The sequence below is a fragment of the Aphelocoma coerulescens genome, chromosome 1, assembly GCF_041296385.1.
Source record: "Aphelocoma coerulescens isolate FSJ_1873_10779 chromosome 1, UR_Acoe_1.0, whole genome shotgun sequence".
NCBI lineage: Eukaryota > Metazoa > Chordata > Aves > Passeriformes > Corvidae > Aphelocoma > Aphelocoma coerulescens.
Window position 1 is genome coordinate 6,756,665 of NC_091013.1, and position 14,066 is coordinate 6,770,730.

Consider the following 14,066-nt stretch of genomic DNA (forward strand, 5'->3'; position numbering starts at 1 on the left):
TCTACATTAGTGATATTCAGTTTAATGGCATTAATTGCAGCATGGTGATATAGTTTAGGAAGACAGAGTATCTCCCCCCCATGGCCAAAATACTTGGATCAAAAAAGAATTGCTGTGATACTTTTCACTGTACTGTTTAGCACGTGAAGGTGAGGCATGACCAAGAGTGACAATTTACAGGGGCCCAGCTCTACCATGGTTTTAGATTCTGAACTATGGTTTTTGTATCTTTCTTCCATAAGATTGAGTCCGATATCTAAAGCACCATTGTTCAGATGGCCCAAATAAGAGAAGATAAAAGGTTACCTTCACTCTGAAAGCACAGTGTTCTTCACAAGAGCAAAAATTCCTTGACCTTTCCATAATGTGAGGAATGTTACAAAACAATCCTGTACCACCTTAACTCACCCAGATCCTGGGCCAACGTTGGTTTTGCTTTTTTTTGTTGCTGTTGTTGTCTTGCTTTTTGTTTTATCTACAATCCTTATCTATAATGCCTTACAGGCATTGTTGTCTCAAGCCATTATTTCAATTAAAACATTTTAGCTGGCTAATGATGAGTGACAGAGGTAAAGGTGACCAGCGCCAGGTTCAATCTCTCAGTGGCAGAGCAGTAATCGGATTGTGTTCATTAGAGCACAAACAAGACCAGTGCTATTAAATTGCAGTTTCTAGCACAGCAATGCAATAAAGAAGCTGTGGAGGATGAAGGAGAAATCCCACTGGTGCAAAATAGCTGCTTAGCTGTGGGTGAGGACAAAGTCTTTTCTCTGGTCCTGCCCTCCATCCCTCCGGGGTCACAGTGACGTGGAAACTGTAACTAATGCTGATGGCACTGAATTACAGGATGTTGTGGGGACATTTCTTGGAAGGAGGTCAGACAGCCCTGAGTATAAACAAGGAGGGGTTTTATTTGAATTTTAGAGTAATTAGGCCTAAGAAACAGCAAACCAGATTCTTCTGCTAACTGATCTAATTTTTACAATCAAGAAACTTAATTCCTCATAAAGGGAGTGTTTTTTTCTCTTTCCCCCACAATTTACCCCAGCTGCTTGGGGCATATTCCTCTGAGTTTCTTCTTACTGGCTTCATTCACTGCAACTGTGTTGACGACTAACGATGGTGTTCTCCCCAAATGTCCTTCTGCAGTGTTAACAGTGTTAACAGATGGATTTTATTTCTTTGGGTACAGCGCAGCAGTTTTGTCCAAACTCATTCTGCATGTATTTTGCAAGTATTTTGCAAGTATTCCTGAGCATCAGAGGTGGTAGGTCAGGGATACTGTACAAAGACATCTAATAGTGAGGAAAGTTGTATTTCCCATGTGATCCCACAGCAATATCAGCTTCTATAACTTTTTGTAGGTTTTGACAGATTTCCTGTTTTTTTCTTAACATTTCAGATACCTCAGGTGGGGATTTTTTCACTTGTTTATTTGGTTTTTTTGGTTTGTTGTTGTTGTTGTTGTTGGTATTTTGGTTGGTGTTTTTTTTTTTTTTTTTTTTTTTTTTTGAGACTTATCACTTAAATTAAGAAAAGAAATTACATTCATGGCCTCTCTGGTCAAAATGAGACTTATATTCAAGATCAAGAAGAAGAATACAAAGATTACTAAAATAACAGCTTCAGTGTGTTAAATACCCATGGACATCCATCTGTCGAATAATTGAGTAATTCTGTTAAAAAATAATTGAGTTCATCTACCTTGACAACCCTGAACTGAGGTCTTCCTTGTCTATATATAATCAATTACGATAGGTTTCCTTGTTTTGCTGTCAGTCTTGTGAAACCTTTTTGCATCCCACAATTTCTCCATTAACCCCAGGGCAGAGGACCGTGCTTGTTCTGCAGGGTGAGTGTTATCCCATTTCCAAGGTGCAATTTTGGACACATCCTCGTGCTGAGCCTGGTGCAATGTTTGTTTACTGCCCTTGACTCCACCAAGGCTGCTCTGCCCACTAGCTCTGTGCAAAGCAGCATCTGTTACCTGACATCTCTGCAGACTCAGTGCTTTAGATGTGGCTGGACAGGTTGACAACCAGGGGAAACAAATCCTTTGCGAGCATATCTTTTGTGTCAAAATAAATACAGGGAGAAAAATGCTGGCAAATTCCATGAATTGAAAGAAGTTCTGCAGAAAGACCTGCAAGTTAATACAGCACAAGTATGATGGCAGCATTTCTTCCTGCTCAGTGCAGAATTTTAGTCAAAGGGAGAAATTTTTGAGGTTGTAAGGTGAAAATTTTTTTTTTGCCAGCCATTTTAGAAGCTATTAGTTGAATCCTTGTGGCTTAGAATTTTCTTTGCTCCTTACATGAATTAAAATTTAGAATTCGTAGAAGCTTTTTATAATTAGATAAATGAGAGAAGCATTTTTTTTTCCTAGAAAGGAGAAAATAAATATGGAGGAACATGATAAAGTAGTGAGTAATACAGAGAAAGTACAACAGGAACACCTTCATAAATGTTCTGCTTTTCAGAGATGCAACTTCCAATCATGTCTTTTCTAGTGGATTTTTTGTTGAAATGCTAAGATTAAAGGGTTTATCAGTGAAATGGCTGATTCTAGGCAAAATCAGAATGGTGTTATTAAATTGCAGTCAGCTTTTTTAGAAAATGTACTTTAAAATACTCCTTAGATAGCCAAATATATTTGCTCATAGGGCTGCATTGTAGTGTACATGGGGGTCAGTTGAAAAATGTACTCTTCTCACATTTTTCAATTCAAATATATATGTAATAAATATATAAAAAATATATATTATATATAATCCAAGTACATGTTATCCAAGTATATATAATCCTAATATATATATATAGTAAAGGTTGGACTCTATAGTCTTGGAGATCTTTCCAACCTTAATGACTCTATGATTCTGTGAAATAACAGTTTGGACCTTGCCCTAGCATAAATATTTAAGATTTTCTATTAAAAAAAAAATTAAAATCTGAATTATCTGTTCTCTCAGGATAAGAAAACTGTTGATGTTAGGAAGTGAGGTTGTAATGAAGCTGTTTAGTGAAATGATGCAATTTAAGGTGTTTAGTAGGTATAGAGACATCAAACAAGGAAAAAACAAGTTGGAACTGAAGATGAAATAATTACTGTGATGATTACGTTTGAGTCCAATCTGTGTGAATGCAGAGTGCTGCACGATGGGGAAAGAAATTATTTTCATGACTTGAACTTGCATTGTAAGATTCTGGGGGAGGCAATCTCCCACCAGGATCTCAGGGTGGCTGCGGTTGGGTACCGGGTTGCTGTGGTAACAGATGGAGGCTTGCCCGGTTAAGCAACCTCTAAACACAGTGGTATTTTCAGTCTGGGGCTTCAAATAATGATCTTTTCTTCTTTGTTGTTTGCATTAATTACCTGCCTTTCAGTTCTTTGAGCAGAACTGCAGCTGAGGCTGCTTAACTGCATGATTTCTGCCATATCTCTATCTCTATCTCTATCTCTATCTCTATCTCTATCTCTATCTATATCTATATCTATATGGGTCTCAGTGGCACCTTGGAGAAAACTGACCTTCACTGGAAACTGGACCCAGTTTCTGTCTTCTGTGAAGTGGTGGCAAAAGTGGCTGAGCACTTACATTACAATGGAGATCTGATTCTACTGAAATGCTCCTCGGGAGGAGGGAGAGCTGCCACTGGCTGACAAAACACTGTGCACGAAATAGGAGTAATAATAACACCAGTCACGTTTTTGGGTGACTTTTGCATTTGAATGTGGCTCTTTGCCTCACTTGTGAGGAATGGAGGCAATATCAAAGATCTGCCTTTTGTTAGTGATGTGCAGGAGTGACAGGTAAGCCAGAGGCAGTGCTGGAATGTGAAACATGGGAAGGGTTACACTTCTCAAGAGGAGACCTTACATCATGTGTGACTGATTTTTCCAGGCTTTGCTTCACAGATATCGTGTGTGCTCTGTTTGCAGCAATTGGGGCACAGAGAGACCACTCTGACTCTTGCCCAGGAAAGAGGTTGTGGTTTGTGGGGGTTTCCTGCAGTAGTTGTTTGTGAAAAGCAAAACTCAACCTCATGCCCCAGTATTCACATGCTAGTATTTAATATGCTTTAATATGCATATTAATGCTTAATGTGCATTTTAATATGCTTTGGTTGCTGTTCCTGGTGCCTTATCTGTCCTTGTACCACTTTGGCTCAGAGCTCTCCCTCCACAACATCCAGTCCCCCCACTGTTATTATAGTGACAGCCCAAGAGCCCATTTGGGGCCTTGAGTCCAGCTCTGGGGACCAGGTATGGAGTGATGTGGCAGTACTGTGATTCCAAATGTGTGAGATACCAAAACCATCAACATTCCCACCTGGTACTTGCACTTTAATATGGTATCTGTCAGCAGCAGCCTTGAGTTATCCTGCACCGTGTGTGCTGAGAGACCTACTCTGGTCCTTTGCTGTGCCCTCTGACCCTCCTGGGCCTCTGCCTTTGCTTCTTCCAGCTTTTTCCTGTCACATGTTTGTGATGATTTCTGCAGCAAACTTGGGACCAGAACAGAGCTGTGATGTGGGGGAGAGGAGGGGTGGACCACCAGCCCTTGAACTGATCAGGTGATGCTTAGTTTGGGAACCCTGCAGACTGCATCTTCCAAGCCCCAAGGACACATCCCTCCCCCTGCAGAGATCAGATCTGCTGGAGGATGGGCATGGATGGGGCAGTGAGATATTAATGATCCTGATCCTTCCCTCAGCACTGTTTTGGTTTTTTGTTTTTGCTTCAGGAAAGAGTAAACCCTTATCTATCTCTCACAGGTCCATGTGTGAATGTGTGGGGGTGGGGAAAGGTAGCACATGCCCCAAAATAAACACTGGGGAATAAATATCAGGTAGGTGCAATCAGGTGGATGAAGGGTGAGGGAGCAAACAAGGAGGTTGTACCTGGGCTGCGAATCAGCTGCATTTCAGTGGAGTCTAGAGAGTTATCCTTTCACAAACTTCTCTGTTGGTTTAGCTCCTGGGAATAAACTGCCTTTGTTCCCAGCTGTACTGAGATGTTTATTCATTAGATTTTAATAAAGAAAGTCAAATCTCATATCCCTTAATCAGTGTTGGTAACTGAATGCTATTAATTGATTACTCAATACCTGTTATCATGATAAGCCAGCAGAGACCTTCAGTGACAACAGCCTTCAGTTTATGCATTTGTTCTGTAAATTATTAATAACTACTATTGATCCTCTCCCAACTGATGAAATATTTGTCTTTTTTGAGAAGTAACTTCTTTTTTTTTTTTTTTTTTTTTTAACAGATAAGCCACATTTATGTCGTTTTGTTGCCTATTTTTCCTCCAGGAGCCAGTATCTCTTTGCAAGTTGTTTGAAGGGGTTGTCCATGTTTACATACCATGGCTATTTCTGTTTTATGTTCTTCCTTGGTATCTGCAAATGTTTTTGAGTGTAGTCAAGGCCACCAATCCAGCCAGGTGTTTTTGCAATATAATTTCTTCAGTAGGAAGTATGGAAAGACCTTTGTCAGTTTCATTACTGTTCTTCTCACCAACACTTATGTGAAAACCCAAGATAAATAAGCCAATGAAGCTAGGAAAAAAAAAAAAGCAGGAGGGTATGATGTTTTAATGGAAACATCTGCAGCTTTTTTTCAGAAAATCTCAAATTTTTTAGATAGATAGGTCTACAATATTGTATCTTTTTTTTTCTTTCTTTCTTTTATTTTTTTTCAGACAGGGACAGATAGAGCTTAAGTGGTTCACCCAGCACAGTGCAGCAGTTTCACTACAGGTCTGGGAACAGGACCGTGTTCTCCTACTCCTGGTCCATGAGTTGGTGACCAGAATGTTCTGTAGCCTCTCCCCAGGACTGCTATATTTTCTTCATTTTAATTTCATTCAGTCCTGCCACATTAGCTTGGGCCATCTGTTTTTGCTGCCAGTGCTTTTTGCCATTTCTTCCACGGCTGCCTTCTGCTTGGAACAATCTGCTTGGATGACAACTCAAAAACTGCATGTACTAGGACACACAGAGGGAGCTGATTGCATTCTCATGGTAACAAGGCAGAGAGCCAGAAAGGATAGATGAGTTATGATGTATGAGTGTGGCTTCCAGCCTGGCCTCTTGCTGAACTTTATTCAACACATCCTGTTGGTTCAAAAGGATGATACAACCTGCTAGAATATAACTCATGTCCTACTAGAAATTCACATGTGGCAAAAGTAAGCACCTTGGTTTATTTAAATCTCAGTTTGTGTGCTGAAGTAAAAGGCAGAGATGATCTTAGGAAGTTGAGAGGTTGTGGGCTGGATTCCCTCCATGTGCACCCTTTCTAGTTCCCTTCATTCCCACAGCAGCTTTACACACTAGCTGCAGGGCTTGACAGTGATATTTTCCACTGTAGTTTTGAGAATTTATGACATCAGGACTAAAAAGAGATATTGCCTCCTCTATTTTTACTGTTCCTTCACTTAGGTGTCTCAGCTTCAACAGTCGCAAGATGGAAATAAAATGTATTAAAAAATGGATGAGGAACCAATTTTTTGGGGTAGACTTCCCCATATTTTTAATTCTGGTTGCCACACACATCTGCACATTCTGTCTCTTCTTAGTCAGGCCATGTGTTCTTTCGGAGGTGAAACCTGTGACCTGACTGTGGGAACTTTGCTACTGTACTTTAAGATACTGAGAACTGGAAAGCAGAGAGATAGAATAAGTGTCAGGAAAACTTTTGAAATGTAGGGCAGTGCTAATAAAACTTCCTTTTTTGTTGTTGGAGTTACAAAAGATGAAATGTTGGGCAGGACAGCTTTCTGTTTACAAACAGTAAAGTCAGTAAGTTCTCTGCCTGGCTGGATGACAATCACAGCAAGTGCTGGCTTATGCATCAGAATTCCTGAGCAGGTGGTGCAAAACTTGCTCAGCACATGTAAAATTGGACCACAAACTGTTTTAATAGGTGGCTTCTGTTCCATTTAATGATTATTGGGTTTTGAGGGTTTTAATTCTGTGGGATATGCCCAGCCCTTGCCCTGGAGGGATCTCTGCTGAGACAAGAGATTTTGCAATCGCCCAGCAGGACTCCCTGAAAGGGGCAGCCGCTTCTTGGGTCATGGCGAGGAAAAGTGGACCCACAATCCTTTGAGAGACACTATGCAGATCTTTCTGTAACCCATTGGTCCGTCCCAGACCCTCTGTAACCCATTGGTCCGTCCCAGACCCTCTGTAACCCATTGGTCTGTCCCAGACCCTCTGTAACCCATTGGTCCCCTGCTGATCCCCTGTATCCCTATAAAAGAAAGCCCCTTCGCCGGAGGGAGAGAGAGCTCGTCCCTGGATTTTCCCCTTCGCCGGAGGGAACCAACAATAAAGCTACCTCTGTGCGGAACTAGCCACACGGGCCTCTCGTCTCTCTCTGGTCTGGTTTGGCCTGGAGGATGCCCTGCAGAGCTGAGCTGGAATCACGAGCTGACAATCACTAAAGAGCTGATAGCCTCTGCAAGGGCCCTCCTTTGCCAGCAGCTGAGAGGAAGACACTGGGCCTCAGGAAGGCGATCCCTTTCGGGACCATCTCTCCGGACCAGTCACCTCTTCCTGGGTCAGAGCCACGGACCCCCCACACCAGCTGAAATATAATTCCACCACCTCACCACTCTGGCATAGTGTTTGATAAAATCAGGATTTGGATGGACAGCTATGAGAATATTTACATATCAAGTCACAAAAGCTGTGCAGTGCACATACAGAAGTATTCTTTAACTGATTTTCTTTTTATCTTTTAGGTCTCTCAGCAGCCAAGCTACTGACTGAGTCAGGCTTGAATGTGGTGTTGCTGGAAGCCAATGACAGGGTTGGTGGAAGAACTTTCACTGTGAGGGTAATTATCCCTAAACCCATTTGTATACTACATATTCAGACTTACAGTACATGCCATACATATGGGGGAAAATGTCTAGAGTACCAGGAGGTGGGAAGTTTCCGGATATTTTACCAGGAGGGGAAGGGAAAGACTGGCATGATGGTGGGGACAGAATATTTCTGTGTGATATGCAGGCTCTGGAGTCATCCATCTGGGAAGGAGAATGCGATGAGCTAAGTTTCAAAATCATTTCCTGGGGAAAGACACTGTAGAAATGCCTGTGGAAAAAACACCCATGAGGCCAACCATGTTGTGAAGAGCCTTGAGCTGAACTGGAACATGGCCCATACCGAGTGGTGTAAGGCAGAGGAGTGTCAGGGGTGGTTGACAACTAGAATTACCACATCTCCCTTCACTCCTTTCCCTTCTGCTCCGTCTTGACTTGGGACACCCCCTCATACTCTGCCCATTAGAGAATCTTGCCCATGTTGCTTCCTAGGACAGTGTGATTTAAACTGGTCATTGGTGAGATGCCTGACTGAGCAAGAGCAGCCCAGATGTCTCTGTCTCTGTCCTCTCCCTGCCTGTCAGGCTCTTTCCTCTTGTTCTTGTTAAGGCTGTAATGTAACAATGGGCCAGCTGTTCTGGTTATGAACTCCAGATTATAACCAGCATGCTGGTTTTGAGCTCTGTAATCACCACACCACAACTCTACCAAAGAATTTGTTTTCCATGGGGAGAAGAATCTCAGCCAAAATGCTCTGGGAGTGTTTAATTTAATTTCATTCCTCTGGATTGCTCTTTTGTGTGCTATTTACAAAGAGCTTATCTCTTTTGGTTTTGGTTTTTTTTTCCTTCCCTTTTGTGTGTTGTGTGTGATAAACCAGAACAAGCAAGTTAAATATGTGGACCTTGGAGGGGCTTACGTGGGGCCAACACAGAATCGTCTCCTGCGGCTCTCGAAAGAGTTGGGAATAGAGACATACAAAGTGAATGAAGTTGAGCACCTGATACACCATGTCAAGGTAAGAGATGCTCTCAAGCTGCTGTTCTAAACAGGCAAGTTGTACTGATATCCTTTCTCATTGTTTTCCACTCTTGCTGCAGTGGAGAATACCTGAGTGTGCAGCATCTGAGTTTGTTGGTTAAAAAAATAAGTGTGCTGGTAATGAAATCACCAACAAATTACTATGCTAGTACAAATTATGACATGCACACATATTTATGTGTGTACGCTGTAGGTGCATCCTGCCAGCTGATGCCTTGGTTCAGGTCTCACCTCTTAGCTGGAAGCTCTCGAAAGTCTTCCTTGTTTATGAATAGTGCACCTGTGACTCTTCTGTGCAGGTCAGCTCTGATATGCACTGAAAATCCCTTTCAGAATTCCTGGCTGTATCTCCAAGCAGGCTGAAAGTTTCTCAGGATGGGCTTCCTAAACCAGTGACAATTATTGTGCCAACAGAAAGAAACATGAAAGGTTATGTCTGGTTTTGCTGATGGGGAAACTCAACATGCAGAGTAGCAAAATAGTATCTGCAAAAGGCTCTGGGAATCAGACAGTCTTGTGGAGGCAGATCTAAGTGATCTATTCATGGTCTGAAATAGAACAGCTATGGTAAAGCTGTTAAAAAGCCACTTATTCTCAGCAGTCATTCTCCAAAAGAGCCTCCTTTCTCCTTCCCTGATATAGACCAGCGTTGCAATCCCACAGAAAGGAAACCTTCCTTGTTAGACCCAAGGAAGTTAACTCTAGGTTTCATTATATGCTTAGGAAAAGCCATTGTGCAGTGACCAGCAAAATATTTGTAGTTGGTGTTTGATCAAAGGTTTAAGAAGGCACTGACAGATTTAAAAACAGCAATAGAGAATGGATGTCCTGTCATGTTTTCCATTATTTTTTCTGCTCAATTGTTATAAAAGAGTGTTCTCAAAATGATTTGCTATGGTGATTGCCTGTAATTACCATTTCTGCAGTAGAACTAGTGGATACATCCACACTGCTCTGTTTTATGTGCCTCTGGCATCATCCTCAAAGCCAAGTTTTTTGTTTGTTCACAGTATTTAGCCTTCAAATCTCCCCAACAGTGATAGGAGGTCATGCCACGAGAGGAAACCCTTGACATGGCCAGTCAGGATGCCCAGCTTTTCAGGGCAGCCTGTTGTCCTAGCATGGTGGCTATCCAAAATACTGCCAGAAGTCTCTGTTTCTTGGGGTTGTTCACAGTCAAGTGTTGAAAGTCTCCAAGAAGAGAGATCCCAGCTGCTGGCTGAGTGCTCCCAAGCTATGCTAAGAGCCTAGAGGTTGTATGGAAACAGTTTGTAGGCTCAACTGCCTATAGAAGTTCCTGAAGAGAAGAAGGGGAGAATTGTGTGCCAGAACTCCCTGGTAGCCAAGCAAGAGGTAAAGAGAGGAGATAATTCCACAGTCAGTAGGACATACTTTGCATCTCCTGATTTAATTCATTTTTAAATCCTTTATTTCCTTTTTCCTTCTGTGCTTATACAGCTGTGGGAAAGTATTAACATAGTTGAAGAATTACAGTTAAATAATTTGCACGTGAGCACTATATAATAAACATATGCACTGTCTTGTGGCCAAATCTTCAGCATTCCATCACAATGAAATGTGTACCTTCAACACATTCCTCACAGGTTCCTGAGCCATGTGGCTTGTCCATGGTTTCCCTGAAAATGGACAATGCTCCTGTACTCCTTGAAATCTAAGCAGTGCTCCCAAGCATTCCAAAGTACCAAAGGGCTGTGTACATTCCAAAGCACCCAAAGGGCTCTGTCCCCTGTGTGGATTTGAATTCACATGCTGGCCCAAGCTTTGTGACCGTGGCCAAATGTAATTAAATTCTGGACCACAGAATTATCTGAGCCCAGAGAGGCAATGAAACCTAAAGGTTTTAATTCTTCTCTTGCTACACAATCAGGCATCACAGTGTGCCTTGTAAAATCAGCCGCTGTTTTTACTTATACCCAAAGGCAAAATCAAGCCTTTCATAGTTAATTAAATTCATTTTAGAGGCTTTTTAATACAAGTAATATATGCAGCTTCTTTGTACTACAAAATGAAAAGAATGCATTTTGTTGATCTCTGGGTGGGTCTCTGCTAATTAGGCTTTACCAACTTGATTGGGTTGTGTGGTTTTTTTTCTCCTTTAATCTTTTTTAATGTCAGGTTCTATTGTGAGATTATTTTTGGTCTTGCTTATATTGCATGTGATATCTTCAGAGAAACTCAAAATTATGTTTCTTGTCCTACATTTTTTTTTCTTTTCCCTCCACTTGTTAAGCAGCCTTTTTCATGGTCTTTGAAAAGAGATTAGTATGTCCTTTTCATTTTTGTAAATACTGGTTCATCAGCCTTAGTGAGAAAATTAGTATAGCTCTGTAAGTAGTATTTGGTAGGCAAATTGCTGCCTGAACACCATTGATTTTTCAATAGCCTAACTGAAATTAGGTTCATAAATCCAGATTTAAGAAGCAAAAGCAGAAATGTATGAGAAATCATCTCCTAACAGTTCTCCCACTGGACTGGTAGGCAGATGTAAAATCTGTAAAAATGCTTCTTAAAATGAGCTAACTTCTCCTTAGCTGCCCAAGAGAGGATTCAGGGTCCTACCTTAGATATGCAGATTTACAACTTTTGACTAGTGGTGTTTATTTTCCTCACCAGAATGACAGCTTTTGTCTTTTAAAAAAGTAAAGCTAAGTGCATATAGTCCAGGCAATTTTTACCTTCACCATGTAACAGTCCCTAGAAAGAAGTGCTGAAATATGAAAACATGCCAACTATTGTGAGAGTTTAATTAACGAATTTTCCCTGTTAATTCAATCTGTACTTCACTTCTGTGCAGTTTCCTTAGCCACACAAACTTTCTTTTTTAAACTTTCATTTTAAAACACAAATTTACCATATTTTCAGTCATAAGGTGGGTTCCTTGTCCAGGATAGCTGTGGAACTGGTTTGCTCTGCTATCCTGAATCTCTGTGAGGAAACACTTCTTTATATGAATGGTTTGCCCAGTTAATCTTTTTAGAACTTGATTCCTTTATATACTGTGGGGATGACCTACTCTTTGTCCAGCTGTGGTGCCCACTGAACATCCTCTGGTCCCATTTTCTATCAGATCTCTTTATGGGATAATGCCATGAGGCTTCCTGGAAATTCCTTACTATAAAAAATGGTGGTAACACTTGTTCCTTCTAATCTCTGGGTTGTCTCAGTGCAGGCTGTGGATAGTGCTAACAGCTGGCTGAGGTAGCTGGCTATTTTCACAGCCTGTTGCACCTGAAACTTCCTCATGTGGTTATAATTGAGTTGTTTCTTTAGCACCAAAAGGCCCCATGGGCATGGTGCCCATACTGGGGGGTCTTTCAGGTTAAGATGTTGGGGGAAACATGAAGCATCTCTTCCCTAGTGACTGGATAAGCTCTTGACAGCCACTTGCCACTACATCATTACCTCAGTGAAGTTCCCTGTGTGAAGATGGAGTTCCCTCCTGCTCATCTCTCTGCCAGCAGCACTGGCTGGGGGTGTCTGAGTGTGTGCCATGCCCACCTGAAGTTTGGCACCGCTTTCAAACAAGGATAAGTAATTGACAGCTCTGGGGAGAGTGATAATGGGAACCCTGCCTGCAGCACCTCATGAAGGTGAATATTTAATCCTATGCACACAGTGCTTTTAACGAGGACCCCAAATCTGCACTGATTTTGCCAGGTTGCATACTGATCTACAGCAGACTTGCAGAACAAAATTTTACAGCCCTCTTGGGTGTCATTCATTTTCATCACTATTGTGCTTATTAAAATGCAGTTTGCAGTGGTATTGTTCATGAATTAGAAATACGATGGTCGTGTTGTATTGGGATTTAATTAGCAGCTGGATAAGTGACTGCTGTATCTGAAGTTACAGAGTGGTGTTTCTTCTGTGATATCCATGATATATGCAGTGAAGCTAAGAAATATGATTTATTTAAGCTTTTCACCTGCAAGTAAGTCTAAGGGCAGTGTCTCCTGGCATAGTCTGTAGTATCGAGCATAACTGCTTAAATGGATTTTTGAATGACTAGATAAAAGTGCTTTCATTGTTCTTTGTATATCTCAATTAGAGTGCAGTCAGAGAATGAAAAGACTGTGAGACTCTCAGTAGCCCTCAGTTGAAGTGAGGTGAAATAGCCTCATGTCTTTTCTCCCCTTTTCGCTGACAATTTGTGAACAAGAACTTGGGGAACTGAGGATTCATCTGAATCTTGAAGAAGCTGGGTGTCTGGTGTCTTGAAAGGGAAGCCAAGTAAATTCAAAGACACTTAAATTGCTACAGGGCCTCGATAGTTTCACTGTCATTACTGGAACAGAGATCTGTGTTATTTTAACTCTTTACTGGAGATGAGGATGCAGACATTCCTGCCACAAGATGCTGTATCATTATCACACTCACTTGTAGCTTCAAAGAGAGTCTGAGGTTGACCAGGCTGAAGTTGGTGAAAGCGTCTTCCAGACCCCCAGAAGGGATATCCTTCAGTTTGTGAATGAAGAACAGCTTTTGGCAGGAGTATAGGAAAAGCTGGACTTGTTTGGTCTCACTGGACCTGCCCTATAAATAGAGGGGCATCTTCCCTTTTTTCCATGCTAACCAGCCAGCAGTATTTGCAAGAAGAAATTTCCTAATTAGGGCTTTTTAAATTAAAATGTGGATATTTGTATTACAGCAGCTTAAAAGAAGCAATTATGGATATCAAATCCATAAAAGTGATCTCTGTCAAGGGGGGCTGTAAATCAAGGTCTTGCAAAGGGTGTTGATTGATCAGGAAGACTGATTGGAAGGCTGGAAGCTGTGGCCTAATGGTAGCATGAGGATAAAAGTAGTAAGAAAAATGAACTATAGATAAAGTATGCATTTCTTAATTAAATTTGAGGGGAAAAAAAATCTTCCTGAGTCTTAGCTTTCCCAGACTCCATGGTCTGTTCCTGAGGAGACAAGGAAAAGGAGTTGTGCTCCCACCTGGATTATTTAATTGAGGCTGCTGGGAGAAAAGCTTCAATTGCATCTGATTGTAGAACTGATTTTTGATTCCCTTGAGAAGCTGATTAATGTCTATGGGAAAACAGAATTAGAGAAATGTGTATTCAATACAGGAACAACTGACTGAGCATACTGGGTTTCACATATCTGTAAAATTTTATGTACGTTTTCATATTTTTAGTGACCCCAAAGTCATGTTCTACTT

At 41.3% G+C, this 14,066-nt stretch overlaps 1 protein-coding gene across 1 annotated transcript in view; it reads left to right on the forward strand.

The window, feature by feature from the left end:
* The window catches only part of MAOB (monoamine oxidase B), a 52,021-nt gene that overhangs the window by 11,427 nt on the left and 26,528 nt on the right, over nucleotides 1-14,066 (forward strand). The window contains exons 2-3 of the mRNA XM_069025177.1: nucleotides 7,754-7,848; nucleotides 8,718-8,855. Of these exons, the coding sequence (XP_068881278.1) occupies nucleotides 7,754-7,848; nucleotides 8,718-8,855 (233 nt within the window). The remainder of the gene's footprint in view (nucleotides 1-7,753; nucleotides 7,849-8,717; nucleotides 8,856-14,066) is intronic.